Source organism: Cololabis saira, chromosome 8 (assembly GCF_033807715.1).
Source record: "Cololabis saira isolate AMF1-May2022 chromosome 8, fColSai1.1, whole genome shotgun sequence".
Lineage (NCBI taxonomy): Eukaryota > Metazoa > Chordata > Actinopteri > Beloniformes > Belonidae > Cololabis > Cololabis saira.
The window spans coordinates 19,291,190-19,311,469 of NC_084594.1; the positions used below are offsets into that span (position 1 = coordinate 19,291,190).

Genomic DNA, 20,280 nt, shown 5'->3' on the forward strand with positions numbered 1-20,280 from the left:
CAGTCACTTTAAACAATTCTAAATATTTCGTTTGTGTCTCTGGGGAGAATTTAAGGCTAAACATCTGGAAGGAAAAGTACAGATGCACAGATGTTTAGTCCATAGGTGTTTGCTTAGGGTAAAACAGAAGAGCTGAAGTTCTGTTGCAACTGCATGAACGTGCACTATTTCTACCTGCGTAAAGTGTAAAAATACAGTGACACACAGCAGTATTTCAGTATATTTATATGACAGTTAAGCAGAGTATGCTTGAAAAGGACAATCGTGAATATCCTTACAGCTTTTCAAAGATGTTTGTTTATGGTACGATATCTTCTGATTTCACTTTCAAGAGGAAATCCTCCATGTTTCAGTGTAACAACTTGCTCTAGGATTAGTTTAATCTCCATGGTTTCCTGAGGCATAAAGCTAGTCGACGTTATGTGCTCTGAAATGATGGAAATACAGCGTTGTGCTATTCTGTGTGCGCGCTTTTAGAGTCGGATAGCTTTGTGGGGAACAAAACACTGCAGCTCGGCGTTTTAAAGGGCTGTTTGAGGGCCAAGTTCTGCCTTTGTGGTTAAGATTGGACCCGAGCATCCAGTACATTCTCCAGCAATTACAGATAAACAGGTACGTGTGTGTGTGCGTGTGCATAGTAATAGTAGTAGTGGTCGTAACGAACCGCTGTCGGGAATGAATCGATAGCATAATTGCTTATCATTTGTCTCTGTTAAGCTATGGAGCTGTTTTTTGTCTCACTGCTTTTTCTTTTTAGGCTTTTTTTTAAGTCACTTGGACTTTTTAATGGCACTTAAGTAAACCCAGATACGCAGATATGTTACATAAACACTCACTTTTCCTCTAATCAGCTGATCTAATGCACAATGAGTGACCATGATTACGAGCGCGTACTGTCATGTGAACAAGAAAAGGTCCAACTCTCTGAACAGCACATGGCTCGCTGCACCGCAGCATCGGCTGTTGGACCAGAACCGAGCCGAAACGCAGCATGTGCAGAGCTAGTGCACCTTTACTGCTGCCGTGCACGACCAGGAGCTGCCAATCGAACGCAGGTCGACCGATTTTCGGTTTGGTCAGTTTTGCTGGTCTGGGAAATTCATGGTAACACAATGCCAGAGAGGAAAGACATCAGTAACATCTGGGAAGGTCGTTTTTTTCACAGTATTAAAGGTCATTCAATTCAGTTGTAAAACTCCCCAGAGGTGACTTCATTCGTTCATCAAGACGACGATCAAAAGCACAAACACAAGACAAAAAAAAAGTGTAGAAAAATCTAAATGCTGCAGTGGCCCGACCTTGAACCGATTTTCAATGTCAAAAACAAGACGAAACACCTGAGAAAGAAAAGATAACGGCCGAGAAAGAAAACTTCAAGTTTGTTCTACGTTATCGAATCCTGAGATATGCGTACTTTTTCCCCCAATGCTTCTGCATTTTGGCTGCATTTTTAATAAATGCTGACATAGCACAATATGTCATATTACATTTACTTATTTTAGACCTGGTAAAAGCCAGATGATTGGCTTTTTTGCAACTTTTATGATCACATCCTGATACAAATGTGCTTTTTTCTTCTTTTTTTTTTTTTACCTTGTCTGCACACATATTAATGATTGATACCATGCCGGTAAAAACCAAAGGCATATATATGTGCATTATTACTATATTTAATATATATACATATATATACGCATACATACGCATACACATGCATATATACACATACAAACCCAGTGAATTTTTTTTTTTTTTTGGGGGCGGGCGGTGGTGACATCCACTGCCAATCCAGGAAGCAAGAACACACAGAGGCACATGTCGAGCACTGGAAATCTGCAACAAAAACCACAAACAAAACACAAAACCGACACAGAGCTGACCAATACACGAGCAGCAATCGACCCAAATCTCGAGATCCAATCACAGTCTGAGCTAAGCTACCGCTAACTAACCCCAAAACTACAGAGCAAGCATGCAGGTGAACAAGCCAGTGTGTATGTCTATGTGTGTGTGTGTGTGTGTGTGTGTGTGTGTGTGTGTGTGTGTGTGTGTGTGTGTGTGTGTGTGTGTGTGTGTGTGTGTGTGTGTGTGTGTATGTGTGTGTATACGTGTGTGTGTGTGTACATGTCTGTATGGCTATGTGTGTGTGTGTACGTATATGTTTGTGTGGCTGTGTATGTGGGTGTATACTGTACGTATGTGACTGGGTGGCTATATGTGTGTGTGTGTGTGCGTGTGAGCGTGTATATGTATGTGTGGCTAAATGTGTATGTGTGCATGTATGAATATGTATATATGTGTATGTGTACGTGAGTGTGTATATGTCTATGTGGCTATGTGTATGTATGTGTGTGGGTATGAGTGTGTGTGTGTGTGTGTGTGTGTGTGTGTGTGTGTGTGTGTGTGTGTGTGTGTGTGTGTGTGTGTGTGTGTGTGTGTGTGATAATCCTATCAAAGCTCTACCTGAAGTGTATCTATAGTGGGGGAGGAGGGGGAGGCAACCCCGCCACCCGCGAGACCAGAGGCCGACAAGGAAGGACCCGGAACCCAGGCCACCAGCAACCCCACAGAGGGGAGAAGAATTTAGCATTTTTCTAATGAATCTTTCATTATATTGTCTCCGTTTCATGCTAGTGAACACATGAACAGGAAATGATGGATGCATCTTCAGAGCAGAAAACACTGAAACATAAAAAACATGCTCCTGAACATACACACACACATGCACACGCACGTGCACAGACTTGTCTAATCAGCCGCTGTGATTCCCTTTGGATGTCCGTATTTACTGGCTTCATTCGTCAATTAGTTTTTCCCAGAGAAACTCTGCTGTCAGCAGAACAGCTGTAACAGAGACAAACAGCCAGTCAGCAGCTTTCCCATTACAGCCATGAGAGCTGCCCTTCACACTCGCGCACTCGTGCATGTGCATGTGTGTTTGTGTGTGCTTGTGCTCACGAATGTGCCAGAATGAGAATGCCTCCTGTTGTTTTCCGTGTGAGTTCTTTTCTTTATGTTTGCCATAAAAAGAAAGACAGGATTTATGTTCGAGGACGATCTAAAAAAAAAACTACTGTTTATTTGTCATGTTGCAACACAGTGAGAGAGAAACGGGGCCCGTTCACTCACTGATGCCATTAAAGTAACGCTAGCCGTAGTTCCGACCCATTTGTCCTAAGTGGGGATCCTTTAGCTCGTAAAGCAGCGCGTGACACGCTGAACGTGGGAGACCAGATCTGGCGCTCACATCGGACGGTCTGCAGCGACTCAAACGGCAGACAAACACAGGCGGATGACCGCATCTCACAGTTTTAGTAATCCGCAGAGAGATTTCATCCCCGGCAGCCAGCAGTTGCTCGATTTCGCAATGGCTGGATCAACATTTACGCAACCGCAGCATCAGTGTCACATCTGGTCACAACATGCTACGGCGTCCCAACACCCTTTGGAGGGTTTCTGTGCATCGCACGAGGCGGCTCCCACCAGAACAGTTTGGAAGGACTCATCTGGACCACCGTAGCGCGATATTGGCGGCCTCCACCGCCTCAATGCCATGTCATGTCATGTTCAGACTGCTCGCCGGAGCTGTGGGACTCGTCAGCGGCGAACGGAGCAGCAGACATGTCCAGCTCGTTCCCCCACCATCACTTCAGCAGAGAGGTTCGCTGGCTTGGACGTGAGCTCATTTTTGGTCTGCTCCTGTAGATCTCTCTCTCTCTGTTACTTCATGTGTCGTCACGTGTTTGGTTTGATTTGATTTGATTTGATTTGATTTGATTTGATTTGATTTGATTTGATTTGATTTGATTTGATTTGATTTGATTTGATTTGATTTGATTTGATTTGATTGAAATGAAGATTTTATTTCGAACATGCATGTTAAAAAAAGAGTAAAAAAAAGTAAAAAAAAACTGAATACAAAAAAAAATAAATATATATAAATAAATAAATATTTATATATATATATATATAAATAAATAAATATTTATATATATATATATAATATATATATATATATATATATATATATATATATATATATATATATTTATTTATATATATATATATATATATATATACACATATATATATGTGTGTACAGCTCTTGGGCAGACCTCATGGATCCACCAGCTCAAAATGGAGTAGGATTGAAGTAGCCACTTATCGAGTCCTACCCCTGAATCTTACATACCGGTACATTCTTACATATAACAAGACGAGTTTACTTATAAAACGCCCATCCCTACTTTAATAACTGTTCAATACAGTGATATAATACTCAATTATATGTATATATAAATATAGTCAAAATCAAAACAAATCAAAGCAAACAAAAGAAAACAAAACAAACACCCAGCATTTAGTTGTGCTACTATGTATGTATGTAATAATAGAAGTAATTATAATTATAATGCATTCACATTTTGTGAAAAGAAATCTGAGCAACAAACAATGAAGCACGAATGCTGGGAAAAGCAGGAACTGACGCATAAATGATGTGTGCGTATGAAACCCTCTCCCTGCATGATGACTGTATTCTTAAAAGATGATAATAAGATGAACTCAGCTTACTCATTCTTGCGGCAAAGTTTTACACGCTTATAAAGTAATGTTGACCTTATATGGCAAGGTGGAAATCTTTCCTCTTGTTAGGTTGTGGGTGTTATAAAGAATGCAGCCTTGCAGAAATGTCTGGATCCCCCTCGTTGATGTGGTTTCAAGAGGACAATGAACGCTCTGAGATTATTCTGAGGCAGTGGGACCAGTTTTCGTTTTAACTTTAAAATCTTGGTGCTGACCTTTAGAGCTCTGCGTGGTCAGATCCTCTCCTATATCAAGGACCTACTATGCCCCTACACTCCATCTCAGAGGCTGAGGTCTTGCTCATGGTCCCTCTTACCTGCTTTAAGACACGAGGAGATGGAATGATCTCCCGCCTTCTCCACGTTCGCTGGACTCCATTGATGCTTTTAATAGCAAACTAAAAACCCACCTGTTTCTCCAAGCTTTTAAACATCAATAATGAGAGGATTGTTTTCTGACCATCATGTTGATTTTATGTACTTTAATTCTAGTAGTTTTTTTTATCTATATTGTCTTGTTTTTATTGTATTTTTACAGTTATTGTATTGTTTTTATTCTATGTGAAGCACCTCGTGACATTCCCTTGTCTGTGAAAGGTGCTATATAAAGAAACTTTACTTACTTACAGATAAAAGTTGTTTCAAAATTGCTTTGGGCCTCAACAATCAGGTTTTCATTAGAAAGGCTTCTAAATGTCTACTTTCATCATCATGACTATTAATTAGTTTTTCCACAATTAAGATTCAAAATAAAAGCAGAGTGTTGTCTATTTATGGCTAAATGTGAATTAGTCTTGTGCATATGCAAAAATTCACAAATATAGAAATTCCTAAAAATATTTTCTCCTTATGTGAAGCATTTGTCCTCTGTTGGTCAAGAACATAATACCAGTGAATCAAGAAGACTTTTTGAGCAGCAGAATATCACAAAACAACTGCTGAAAGTCTTTGGTATTCCAGGTAGAAGCTTTGAAGCCATAATTAAATTGGATATCGTATATATATAAGCCCGGTTGGGATTAAGTCTCTCTGCTGCCAGGACAAGTGTCCAAGTCAAACAAAAATGTGTCCCGTTCATCGTGATCAAAAGCAGAACTACGCATGAAAGCCATTTTATTCGAAGCCGTGTGCCAAATTCCCGTTTAAACGACGATGGATAAATCACTGCACATTTTCGCGGGCGAAAAAAGGGCCATAAAATACACACAGTCTGCCAACTCTGAAGATTGACACTGATATTTCATCACTGTTGTCTTTAGAAGAGTGTTCTGATGTTGTTGGAGTAATACTGTACATGCCATGTGTGTTTGTAATGATTATTCAACCTGTCACTGAGTGCTTAAGCTATTGCTACAAATTGAGTCCACTTAGGGCTACGTGCCGTTCAACAGTGCCAGCAGCAAGTTCTGCCTTCCCTCAGCTTTCATTTTGTCCAATTATCTAAATAGTAGATAATGATGTAAAAAAAAAAAAGACTGATTTTATTGGTAGATTATAGCTGAACAGAATGAAACTTGCCAAAGGTGAAGATTGTTCGGTTGGTTGATCCCTCTCAGGCCAACATGCTTCGTACAAAACTGTTCAGGTTGACCAGACGTCTGAGGAGGAAGTCTCCAGCATCATGTCTGTTGAGTGAGTACTACTGCTGAGATTGACCTTTTTATCACAAGTATCTTCAGACTTGGCTCATCTTTGGACCTCTCTCACGGAGTTGACTTGTCTAGTGCAGGGGTGTCCAATTCCAGTCCTGGAGGGCGGCTGTCCAGCATGTTTTAGATGTTTCTCTGCTTCAGCACACCTGATTGCTGAAAAACATCTAAATATGCAGGACGGCGGTCCTCGAAGACTTGAATTCAGCACCTGCAATCTTGTGGTTCGAACTGATTTATGTAGTAACCAGAGTTCTCACATGAATATTTCAAACACCTTCAAATATTCCACGAAGCAATCAAATATAAGAACTGCTTCTTAATAAAAATAAACATGTATTCTGACGTAGAAAGATGTCAATGATTTGCCGCGTCTATAGTATTAGTTTTTTAAATCATAAGAAAGATAGTTTGCTGAGGATACTAATGACTGGCTAATCTCAGACCAGATAACAAACCTAGGTTGCACATTCACGCTTCTACAAACAAACCGAACCTTCCAAGCAATTCTAGTCGATTTGAAGTGGACCAAATGTGCCGCATGTGAATGCACAAAGAGGACTGCTTGCACAGTAGTCTATATAGACTAGTAGTAGTAGTAGTCTCTATCTGTAGCATCTATAGTTCCAAGGTCAGTACCAATATCATAAAAGTGTCATAATTAGAGGCAAAAAAGAGCCTGAATGGCCTCTGCTGTCATAGAATTGGTATTTATATGTTCATGACAAAATTAGCAGTTGCTAGAAGCTGAGGTCAAAAATCTGTTTCCTTTGGACAGCAGTTAGCACAACATCGTTAGCTGACTCGTAAGAACTTATGACGAGAGAGCAGCGGCCGGGCGAGCTGGCGCATCACCCCTCCGGCATAATGCGGTGCTACATTTCAACTTTTGACCCTTGAAAAAACTAATCCAGCTCTTTTCGTTGTTTTTCTGCACTTTAAGTGGGCCTGAGAAGTTCTGCCAATTCTGTCCTCCAGGGAAGATGAGCATTTAGTGAGATTGTTACGCAGCTAAGTTGCATAGTTGGCTACTCCGAGGTTGAACACAAACGAGTACGTCTACATTTACATACGGTGCTACTGGTACGGGACAGCTTAGCTTGCTCTAAATATTTATTTCACGTACATCTTCAACTTTAAACATTCTATACAGAAAATCACAGAAAACTGTTTACTAAGAGTACTAAGATCCAACAGTTCAGTAGGACAAAGTTTTCTATCTTTCAGCGCGTTCAAACCAACTGTTGTGCAACACGTATAAAGTGTTTTCATGCAAATCACTAAATGTGCTTTACTTGGACTGATCAGGTCCCCAGATGCTTTTGACTTGATCGGGTCTCTCAGGTCATCAGGTGCTGGTCTTCTAGCTGTTCCCAGAATCAGATCCAACTCTGCTCGGGGTGCTTTTTGGCTCAGATTGGTTCAGATTTCTGCAGCAAACCCACTGCCGACATGAGACGTTACACCTGAAAAACCAAATGAACCTTTCTTGTTCTCACGGGCCGATGTTTAGATACCGAGTGTGTTTGCGTACTGTAGCAGGAGGTGTACTTGTAACTGATCCGCAGACTTTAACATCAGCCCTTTTTCATCTGGAGCAACACGAAAACCACACAGCGCATGCCTGGATTAACGGGGCACTTCACTGGCTCATCAATTATCCACTGAAGCCGTCAAATGAAGTCACCTTAATTGTTTTAATTTGTGCTTCTTTGAAGAGCCTGTTTCGTTTTCCATGAGCTGCATCATTATTTCACTTGTATACATTTGTTTCAGCAAGAACGTCCCCCTCGCTTTAAACCTCCATCACTACTTTACTATTTCCCCTCGATCCATTTGAAACAACAGTCTGCAACTGTGAATGCAGCTTTCTGCGCCAGCTGGCGTTCAACTTGGCCACCGCAAATGATTCTTCAGAAAAATACTGATGCCTTTGGTCATTTATTAAATGAGAAGAAAGATCCAATGCTATTTATTGGAAAAGTGGCGAAAAAAAGAAAGAAAGTGAGCATTTGTTTTCGGTTTGAGCCAACAATTGTGTGAAAATAACTCCTCGAACTGTTGATCAGTTCAGCGCATCGGCTTAGAGGGAGTTTGATTCTGTAGCTGTGAGCAGCTCCCTGCAGGGATGATGGTGGGTTTCCTCACATGAACCGTTCGCTTCAGCTCCTCCCTCAACATTTGTGTTAAATTAGGTTCCCTTACTGTTCTTTGGGGGAACAATTGACCAGGTTTTACTGGAGACTCAGACAACTTTGAAAAAAAATTCCCTTTAATTCCCTTTTTCCAGGCCTTGACACCGCAAGATCTTGTTATGCCTTATTGCTAAATATAAAATAAGGCTTGATAATTGTTTCGTACCGTCAGGTCCACGTTACGTCACAGTTGGTGAGAGTTAGGTTTGCTAAAAAACAAAAACAAACCAAAAGTTTGAACCAGGAAAAGAATGCAGGAATTACAAAACACAACGTTTATGGTTCTCCCTCCTCAGTTTTCATGAGCTTTTGAGTATTGATCGTGAATCTGAGTGTATTGTTTGGCCACCATCACGTTGCTTGCTGTTTTAACGTCCTCAAACACAATACGTGCACAGCCAGACCCTCGCTCTTAATCACACCACCATCCAAACAGTCTGGTGGGTTTCAAAAACCATTATATTGCCATTACCCTGCTCTCCTCTGGGGGTCTGGTGATAAACACCCACTGCTTTTAATATATCTTCACCTCTCCGATCCAAAGAAAACGTTGTGTTGACTCAACGTGAGACAGACTGCGAGCGACGTAAATACGTTCGCAAGATACCCAAGACTTCAAATGTGTGATTTCTTTTAAAGTTTGTTTAGCAGATTAGGGGAACGTTTCTCACAATTAAAAGATCTGATGAGGATTTGTGGTAATGAACTGTTGACTTTATGTGGCGTAATGCTTCCAGGAACAGGCGTTTCTTTCAAACAGCTGGCGCTAACATGTGTGGCTATAATCAGGATTTATCAAAGACAAAACTCAGTTAGACAGGGGCGTGTGTTTACAGCGCTGCAAACACTACACAGACACTTTAGGCCCGGGTTTACCATCCTCCCTTTGATGTCAACGATATTCACTTACATCATTCATGCTGTTTCAGTGAGAGGTTTCACTGCTGCATGGTCCAGTTGTTTTAGTGGTCATTCCCCTTCTGCTCCACTGGTGGAAACAGTATTTATAGGCTAGTAAATCCCAGTTGCTCAACGATCGTTTGATTTCAGCTTGGCCTTCAGCCGCCAGAACAATTGCTTCTGGCGGTTAAAAAGCTGTGGGATCTGATGACCAAGATTTTTGCCGTATTGACGATGTTGTACATTTCAGTTCGATATTAGAAGTCTGGACGTTGGAATACTTAAAACTGCTAAATACTCCGAAACTGTTCCCGAGGTGATGAGAAATCAGATCTGGATGTCATGGTTTATAAAAAGTTGTTCCTTTAAGGGTTGCTTCTCATCCATGTTTCATACCCGAGTCCTGTGACCGATTTCCACACGCCTGCGTTACGTCCGTCGTTCCGTTGCATTCACTGATGCAAAGTTAAAGCAGCGGCTTTAAATTAACACTGAGATTGTTTATTTTCACTCTTATCATGTGTTACATTAACACTTTTAAAATGATTGGTGTATTTAACACAGAACCAAAGTTACTCTAACAATGTACAGTGTTCAGGATTAACACTGGTGAACGTGGGCAGTACACTCTACACTACTGTCAGGGTTAAAAGTATATCAGACCACGCTCTAATCTGGTTTATTTCCTCACAAATCCAGTTGAATTATATATTTTCGACCAAATATTTCACCTAAACTTAGTTTTTAATGAAGCAAAACTTACCGCAGAAGCAAAGTATAGTGCTAAATTACACTTATTACAACCAAGATTAACAAATTAGAGTTCCCCATCCATCCATCCATCCATCCATCCATCCATCCATCCATCCATCCATCATTAGTTCTTTTCTTACCCACCCACGTCCTGTGAGGTTGTATTTGAGTCCTCAACTACGTTCATTGTGACAATAATAGTGCGCTCCCTTTACTTTGTGACACTGAAGTTTGACTCTCGTCACGTCCAAGAATTCCTCGTTCAAACTGTAAAACCGGAAAAATGAATCCTCTCAAGTGTCAGACTTGCCATGGCCAGCTATTCTTACCAATATTTATTCATAACAAAGTATGTATGGGGTCATCGCCACAAACTATGGCAGTCTGCTTTATGCCTGACTGACTTCACGAGAGTAAAATATGTGTCATAAAAAGTAAGATTGTGATGAAGACCTAAACACGGCAGATGTGCAGGAGGCAGGAGTTGCAAACAGAAAGGTCCTTTATTTAACAAAAAGTGAATATAATATATAATACATGCAGGAATGTCAAGGTAAGACTGCAGGCAGCAAAGGATCGAATGTCCTAATCATCCTGGGAGCTACTTAAAACAGTTATTGCAATCAATATTGTTCATGACTTTTGACGACTGCGGTTCATGACCAGTAGCGGACACCGTAGCTCTGTATTTCATGTTCTGTAAACTAACCAGTTCTTTAATAAATGTCTATTTATTTACTTTCAGTCCCCAGCTCTGGTTTCTGGACCAGCGGTTTGGCAGGGTCAGGATGGACTCCTCTTGAACTCGTTTGCCGCTCATCACTTCATGTCAGACTGTCAAGTACTTACTGTATATTACTGTGGAAAAACAAGCCAACTTTCAGCTCCTGTGAGCTGCAAGCCAGTCGGCTGTAATAGAGGCCCTCCTACTCTTCGCTTACTGGAAATCTCTAGACTAAGTTGGCAGAATAAAGCAAGAATTTCATAATTTATATGGCAATATATCAATACGGGAAATAAAGGTTACCGGATTATCAGTTTTGTTACGATTCATGTTCCTCCTTGAAGCAGATGAGCTCAGTGATGAGCTGTGAAAAATTCCCAGTGTTGGGAAAGTTTGTGTAGGGAGCAAAATAAACTTTTTATTGTGTGCAGCCAGTAAGCAGTGACTTTTCTATAGTAGATAAACCGCTGGTTGTATCAGAAACTGCACATCGAGACCGCCCATCATCAGCTATTGCATGTTTGTTTTTATAGTTTAACACGCAAAGACCTTTAAAGCATCACAAATAAGCAACGGGGCACTCAGCAAGTGAGCAGGACACTGGATTCATGCTGGGTGAAGCATTTTTGCCCAAGAAATGTACACACAGCTGATTCGCACCCTGTAACTCTCACTTAAATATAATAAGCAGAACATTTCTGACATTTCTGTCACATCTTGAGCATTTAATATAGCAAAGATCGGTGCAGGCTCAGCTTTCTTCTGCCAAAAAGAACAACAAAATTTAAAAGTAGCATCAACATGTGACCTTTTTGAGATTTTATCAGTATTTTAAAGATTACACATCATAAATTTGAGAAAAGCATCAATAATATCAAAGCCAAACACATATGAAACGTGAATATCCAGCCAATGAACACACAACTTATTGCTCCGTAGGGAACTACAAAGTCATTGTAATAGTTCTGAGGGTTTGGAGAGTGTTTATTTGGTTTACTTCACAAATAAGTTAAAACTTGTGGCAGTTAAACGACATGGAATCAAAATTCCCCTGAATTTAAAATTAAATTCTCTCCTACAGAACGCATGAGATGGTATTTCCGGACATTTTTGTCTTATCTTTGCAGAGTATTTCTGCATTAGCTGCCCATCCATCATACTTCCAAACAGTTTTTTTTTTACTCTAAAATGATGAAGAAAAATATAATGAAGAACTGTGCTTTCTAGCCCATTTCAGAAACTGGGGTAAATTATAAACTCCATCTGTTCCCATGGTAACTTACTCTGCAAACACAGGCTGCTTGAAAGCAGGTTTTGTTTCAGAAATGCTGAGTTCCTCCCTGTATCGCCCTCTTTATGAAGTTGAAACAGGTTTAATTTCATCAGCAGCTGATGTTACAACGCAGTGAGGAGACGTCTGAACAATGACGTTTCCTTTTATCGATTGGAGAGGCTACAGGTGCTGAGGACCCTGATAGATTGTTTGTTATACCCAGATGATTTTTTTAAGAGCCTTATGGGTTTCTTTCGTTACATATGTGCACGTTTATCTGACTGTACATAAAAATCCACTGCACAACTGAACGTAACATCAAAAGCAGATTTTTTAATCCTTTTTTTAGCAATTTAATTGGGTGCTGATGGGAGTTGTCGACATAACGATGTGATGCTGAGCATAACCTCATGTTCTAGCCGGAGATCCCGTGAGAGCCATCCAAGAGGAAATTCACCTTACATCCTACATGATTTTAAGTTTTTTATAATGAATGATTTTCAATGATGTTTTGCTAAGAGCACCCTGCCACAGCCTCTCTGGGTAAAGAAACGTTGACGGGTCCCATCTTCCCATCAAGGATAACTTGAATGATTGTTCGGGAAAATTGTTATTAAATTATTGCCTGTTAGTTTTGGTTTCACCAATGACAAGTCCAGACATCCGTGCATGTTCATAAACCATAGATGTCCGAGCCAGAATCCGATCAGGCGAATGAAAGTAAACCAAGCTCACATGCTGATGTCTCCGTCGGGGACAGCCGTAAAGAGGAAGAGAAATGCACGTTTCTTCCAAGATATCGTGGAAACAAAAACAAAACGGCGGGTCGCTCCTTCCTTGGTGAGCTGTTGAAGAACGAACGCAGTGTCCATGTTCTGTATATCTTAACACCATACAGCCTATAAAGCCCATCATTTCCCATTCACTGGACCGCTGACATCCTGACACATAGTTTCCTCTTGTGAACACAGTCTGATCAATCAATGCAATCCCTACCTAATGACATAGTTACTGGAGGTCCTGAAATAAAGTCTCACCGCAGAGTTTCTTGGTCACACAGTGTTTATTTTGATAAAAAACCAACCATACAGCTTTTTAATTCTTTTTTTTTTTAGCTTATTATGACCTCTAAGGTAAGAATTCACCCCCTCAGCACTTTCAGTAAGCCCCAAAACACAGAAAGGTAGATTACACTGCAAGCGCCAAACCTCAAATGCTTAAGCTTTAAAGCTCCGAATCAGTTTTTAAGAGCAACTATTACCATCAGTCGTATCGGTTTCTCGGGGGTCAGACTGAAATCAGGCGTTACTGAGGTGACTCTTCAGTCCTCTCTGCCCTGTTGTCGGCCGGTCGCTGTTTGTTTATGCGAGTCTGAGAGAGGAATCTCTCCTTTTGGCCCGCTGCTGCTCTTTCCCTCCGAGCAGTCGGGTCAAAGCACTCAGGCCCAGTTTGGGGGAAGCCAGCACCATCTGAATTGCAAAGAAAACAGAAAATCCACTTCGAGCTCAGCCCTAACTCTATGATAACACATAATTAATCGGCTGGAATCTGCTGGCGCAATCAGCTGTAGCCTTAACCCCGCACCTCCGCGTAATTACAAGTTAAGAACAGAGAATATGAAGTGCGTTTTGGGGGAAATTATTTTGCTCAGAGTTGCTCCACATGAACAAACATCTGAGGGGAAGTGTTTAGAGCATGTCTGGATGGGGAATAATGTGTGCTGGACTTTTGTGTGCATTGCAGGATGCTTGGTTTGTTGATTTGCTTGTGGCACTTTCTGTAATGAAAGCGTTCGTCTTGGGGGGAAACAAACAGAGCAGAGAGGGTTGGTGTCTGTGTTTCACTTCGGGAGCGTCTCTAGGGAGGTTGTGTCTGGACAGTCGAGTGTCACGTTCGAGAAGACCTTCAGCCCGCAGGGGAGCCTCCAACGTAGGTTAAGATAAAATCGCAAAAATGTGTGTTTTCCCTAATGTCGGGATGTTAAACACGGGTTACTGGGGCATGCACGTTTGTTGGGTCGCGGACTGACCAGAGGACCGGGAGTTCGTTTTATTATCATTTCATTTGAACGGATACCTTCATCTACACAATCAAAATGCATATATGTATTATAATTGTTCCAGTGAGGGAAGATTTATAATAATGAATATAGAGTTAACAGAAAATGATGCTCTGCTCGCTGCTGGAACGAACAGCTTCTAACTTCTGATCGAATTGTTTTTGTTATGGAGTGAGAAACATTTGCAACTGAGAAAAGCTTCACATCAGTGAACTGAGCCTGCACTGTTTCAATACCCTGCAGTTCAACTGTAATTTAGTTGTATTTCTGCGCCAAACTTCCTTCCTGCGGATTTAATGAGCTTTTAGAAATCTTCGAGCCTTCAGATCACCGCGCTGATTTGTTGTCTGATGCTATCGGCGCGCTCGGAGCAGGTGAGGAGCCCGGGAATGTTCTCCTTTCACTGCCTGCTGTGGTAAAGAAAACAGAGCTGTTTCTGCTCAGACCTAAAGACCACCAACATCTCTGGAGTAAACAAGAAATAAACAAGATGCTTCAAAGTAAACACGTGTTCCAGACTGCTGTGACTACAAAGTCTTATTGCACTTTCAAGACCTCAGAGAAGAAGGTTTACTTCATCGAGGGGATTGGACGGTGACAGCTGGCTGTCGGTTCACGGCCCTCTGCAGTGAGGGTATCGCAGCATAAACCTACAGTAAACCTGCAAAGAAAAGACACAGGTGGATCCGATAAAGCTCCTTTTTTTGATTTTTCGTATATTACAATCATAAACTTTAGCTGCAATATATTTCTGAATTTCTTATAGTCTTTTCATAAACAAGTGTCCCTTAAAATGAAAAAAGTAACATCAGGGAGCAAAATAATTCACCACAGAGGTTCTTAGTTGGAAACTTTCCCAAATTTGGACTAGCTGTTAGCCATGCTAAGCAATACTAATTCAAAGACGCTGTACGCTTTATTTAGCATAAGCAAACAATGCAGCAGCTGTTACACTGATAACAATGATAATTATTTTCTGATAATATCAAATAGACTTGGTTGTTTGCTTCTTTGCCATCACCTGCAGCTCGCAAGTTTCAAGTTTCTCGCTGCTCACGTCACAGCTCCTCCAATCAGAGCCAGGGGGCACGTTTACCCGATGTCAATCGGGTAAAGACAAAATGATGACAAGATGACATCACGCTGAACCGCGCACGTGTAAATGCTGCCTTATTGTGCTTGGAAGTAAAGACTGTTCAATAAACACTGTTCAGCATCCTCGTTACGCTCCATGTGAAGTGGGATCTGCTTGTTAGCCTTTTTAATGTAAACATTGACAATAGTGGAGGAGGAAAACGTGACGATTAAGAACAACAGACTTAGTTCCAGGTTTGTTGACTCGATTGTGGGTGAATTCCAGCCGTCATCGGTGGTCCTGGCTTTTATAATACCAACGGGTGTGCAGACAACCATTCATTTAAAATTACTTGATTAGGAGGCTGTTTTGTGTAATTTTTTGGCGATCTATTAGCAGATTTATGTCTGTTTAATTACATTTATTTCTTCCTTACATTACTGTATCCTTTATTTTATATATGAATTGTCATATCAAATGTAGCCACGGATGATATTTAAGTCTTTTTACCTACATGTGGATGTGAATATGAATTTTTCCATAACAGGAGAAAGAGGTAGAGTACTTTTTTTCCCATTTACGTCATTTTTGGACAGCTTATTTGCGGTTGTGCAGCTGTTATCCTGCTATTTTTGGACCTTATGACCTTTTATTTACTACTGAGTCTGAGGCCAGCGGGATTATTGATGGCTTTACCTCGCGTGACCGGCGGAGAGCCGTACTTCATGTTGGAGCTCATAAATGCATGTGTCCAGCTTCACGTCCACAGCGAATCAGCACATCCTGCGTTTAATGTCGGCCTGTAAAAAACCGCTGCTCCGCTTCCAAAATAAGAACAAACCAACGGCCGTTTCCACATTTTTCTCAGAGTTTGATGACTGAGTTTTATGACCTTTAGTTACACTCAGATAGTAACTTATATTAAACAAATATTAAACATATTTGTTCAATAAATCAAACTGTTTTGGACCTCACAAGACTTTATGTATAGCTGTCAACAAGATTTGCAGGATTTTGTTTAAAATGTCATAAAGACAGAAGTAAAAAAAGAAAAAAGATTCTCTCACAAGATTCAGAAATAGCTCCAGACCCTGATCTCTGAGATTTGTGATTCTGATCTCAGTTGAGGTTTTTATGTTTTCCTTTCTTGAGCTCTGTAAAGGAAACCTGACACAGCTTGACTTCTCCATGTGACAAAGCCATCAGGCATCACTGTGTGGTCCGAGACCTCGCTGCTCCTCCTCCATCGGACAGTTTCCTCGTGTTTCATAGATGCACACTGATGAAAAATAACTTACTGACTTCATCTATTCAGATGATGATTCCTCTCAAACTTCTAAGACGAGTCCTGGTTTTGCATGTCTCAATTCCTCGAGTCTCAAGCCAGAAACTCTAAATTTCAAGTCATTTTGAGTCATTTCACCAGTGGTGCAAATATATGTTAAAAATAAATGATGTATTCTTAAAATGTACTAATGTTATATCAAACTGTGTTTTATTTAGTTGAGTAAAGCTCAGTACAGTAAGATGATACTTTATTAATCCCAAACGGACATTATATCTACTAACAAAACAACTTTTATTAACTGTTATAAAGTCGCAATAAAGAGAGTGATTGTAGAAGCTTTTAGGTGCGTTTATATTCATCAGTGTCACCGTGAACCTGAAGAAGGAAACCTCCAGCTGTCGTTAGTCACGTTTTGCAACTCTTATTTGGACAATTTATTTGTGGTCATGGTGAAAGAGTAGTGATCACTAAATGCCTTTTTATTTCAATAAGTAACCCCTTAAACTTTTCAACTTTATTATCCTCAGAAGGGGTGCAAAAGTTGTTTTTTTCTGCAACATATAATTAAATGGAAAATGTGATTAATGACCGTGCAATGATTTAAAACTCAATTACAGCCTCAGGGATGTGAATAAATATTCAGAGCTAATGTATTAAAGTGTAATTAGTATAGCGTGATGCAACAGCTGCCGTCATCTATATGACATTACACATGATAGCGGGAAAGCAAGTATTAAATAAAGTAAATAAATAAATGCTCTTATGCCAAATAGTGTAAGGTACACCTCACACCGCTGGTACCTGTTGTCCCTCTGGACCTGAGCTACGGTGTAAACGCAGCATCCAGGGGACCACAACCCCCAGTCTGGTAGACTGCCCTTAACTTTACATTACATTATGTTTTATTTATCAGACGCATTTATCCAAAGAGACTTAAAAGAAAGCAGAATGCAGTGAAGCAGTCATGGCTCAGATCTAGAGTGCTGCGAGACAGCTGAGGTCTTCTCATGCTGTCTTCCTTTGAACAGAGACATTACTGCACATTGGATCATATTATAATGTCTACTATTTCATGGCGCAATGAAAAGTTTAATACGGCACATGCTGAGGGACTGGTCCCAGGTCCTACCTGGGGCCTGGGAAAGCTGAGTAGCTGGACCCAGACTAGGATAAGAAGGCTTGTCTCAAAAGGGCAAGTGATGGACGGTGAAGGAGAGGCCCAGAAGGTGGTGTATGCAACTAGTGATGCACCGATTGTTCGGTAACCGAAATTGTTCGGCCGAAAATGGCAAAAAAAACACTTTCGGTGTTCGGTGGAATAAGTGGGAAAAAAAACGAACAATTAATAACGTAAAATAAGGAAATAGAATATAAATAAGGAAATAGACTGGCCGCTCCTTCCCGTAACGTTGCACACTACATAATTGGCCAACCAAAAACTAACCCCATAAGAATTTTACCTAACATTCACCAGGAGGTGGAACCAAAACAACATAATGCTGGGAAATTAAAATTTTTAAATTCTTTTATGTTCAATAAATATTTTCTACCTTGTAATTTTGTAAAATATTTTTTTCTTTGAAAAGCATGCCTAAATCAAATGTATTTGATTTATGCAATGGTGGAAAAAATTGGCAAAATTAATGAAAAACTGCTGAAGAACCATGTTCGGTATTGTTCGGTATTCGGCCAAGTGTTTATTATTATTTTCGGTTTCGGTTTAGGCCACAAATTTTCATTTCGGTGCATCACTATATGCAACGATGCAGAAGAAGACATATGCCTCCAGCTCTGCAGCTCCTCCAGGGTGGACTGGGTGACGGAGCCGGGAGCCACTGTTTGTTTCAACACCCTTCCAAGTGGAGGTCCAGTGGGACTCACAGCCCCACTGGACCCATCAGACTTTCCCGCGACCGCAGCAGAGCTAACCCTGGTCCCAGTGAGGCTCTGCTAATCGTCCTTTCAGTAGCGATGTGTCATAGGAGCGTAAGCAAAACCAGTTAACCTAAAAAATCAGGTTGGCCTGTTCCAGTCAGCTTCCTGCCCTGCTCGCTCTGCTCATTGGCAACACCTCACAGTATCAGAGCACTCTCCAGAAAACCTCTGGATGACATCATGGGAGGTCTGTGCAGCTCTTCTCGTTACAGGACTACCCACACGTCTGTGAAAGCTGCCGCTGAGAGGACTGGGTGATCTGGTGACATCTGGGGGTAAAACCTGCAGATCCGTCCACAGTCCCACCTCCAAACCTTGTTACCATTTATACTTTCTCCAGATAGAAAAGATAGAAAACGTTTGATAGTGTTCTCGGTGCTGCACCGGGAATACAGATCTGAGGTTTTCACTAAACCATCTAATCTGCAGCAGTTATGGATGCCGTGTTTGTGAAAGCAGGAAAAAAAAACTACAGATATGGACACATACAAATATCTGGATATTTAAGTAGTCGGGTTCCTCTTGAAGGCCTTCAGAAGAGGAATACTCAAATCCATGTTTATATAAAATACATAGATGCATTCTCAGATCGGCTTACAGTTTTCAACTTTCATTTGGTACAGGAGGTTTAATATTATAATGTGTAAATCGGTAAACGTTTGTTTGGTAGAAGCGTGCAATAAAAGAGCGGAGCAGTTGCGGCTGAATGAAAAAGCTGCAGTGATTAAACAAAGAGAACAAAGCGAGTCCTCGCGGTTCGATGGGTATCTCAGCTCTGGGACGATAAACATTACCGCCGCAAGAATCCCACTGAAGATTGAGACATTTACATTAGTCATTCAGCAGATGCTTTTATCCGGAGTGACTTACAGGATTTGAGCTGCTCAGTCCAAATCCTCCCGTTCGGGGTGACTCAGATCCATGCTTGGGGCCCCAAGAGAGCCGGCACGTCAGATGACAAATGGGCAAAGGCAGGAAATCGAGAAGAAAGACCATAAGTGAGATTTATCTGTTGTTCAAAAGGCCACCAAATTTGTCTGAGCAGCAGACAGGCTTTTATCAGCTCGACAGGGATGAGTGAGTGCATGCACTGGTGTGTGAGTGTGTGTGTGTGTGTGTGTGTGTGTGTGTGCTGGTGTGTGTCCGACTGGGAGGATGAGAGTGAATGGTGGCTCATTTTGTTCTCAAATCCCAGTTTAAAGAGCCATGTGTCACACAGCCGTGGGCTTGAGATCTCGGTTGCCATGGAAGGCGACAGGGCAGAGAGAAGGGAGGCCGATGGAGGGGTGGAAGACCCCAGGAAGGAGAGATAGAGAGAAGAAGATATACTGCGGAGAGGTGGAAATACAGGAGAAGATAGAGGTCAGTGGATGTGTGGGTGTAGATGTGAAACAGATGAAAGTGAGGATGTATGTGGGGCAGACAAACGAGAGGAGGAAGGAGGGAGAGTGAAGGAGGGAGAGATTCCCAGTGAGTCGTGGCTGACGGCCAACGTGGCCGCAGTCACACAGAGCTTCTCAGAAATTCACATGCACATATGTACACACGCACGCACGCACGCACGCACGCACGCACGCACGCACGCACGCACGCACGCACGCACGCACGCACGCACGCACGCACGCACGCACGCACGCACGCACACACACACACACCAAAAGCAAACAAAAAAAATAAAAAGTTCTTGACACTGCACATGTAAATGTAAAGGCATTTCACATTAGGAAGGTTGTTCTTGGCTTAAATCTGCAAAACTTGACTCCAGTTGACCTTTTAGCATCTCTTTCGTGTCAACATACGTCTCTGTTTGAGCGCCTGCAGATGAAAAATAAGCGGCACATCGTCG

General features: G+C 41.3%; 1 protein-coding gene across 3 annotated transcripts in view; it reads left to right on the top strand.

The window, feature by feature from the left end:
- Positions 1–20,280, top strand: part of angpt4 (angiopoietin 4) — a 78,287-nt gene that overhangs the window by 24,962 nt on the left and 33,045 nt on the right. Inside the window, exon 1 of one of the 3 annotated variants that reach the window (XM_061727036.1) lies at positions 3,096–3,676. The exons of 1 other annotated variant lie outside the window; for it this stretch is intronic. In XM_061727036.1, the coding sequence (XP_061583020.1) occupies positions 3,554–3,676 (123 nt within the window). In that variant the 5' untranslated portion in view covers positions 3,096–3,553. Of the gene's footprint in view, positions 1–3,095; positions 3,677–20,280 lie in introns of those variants that run through there. One more of the 3 variants, XM_061727037.1, reaches the window with a different exon arrangement.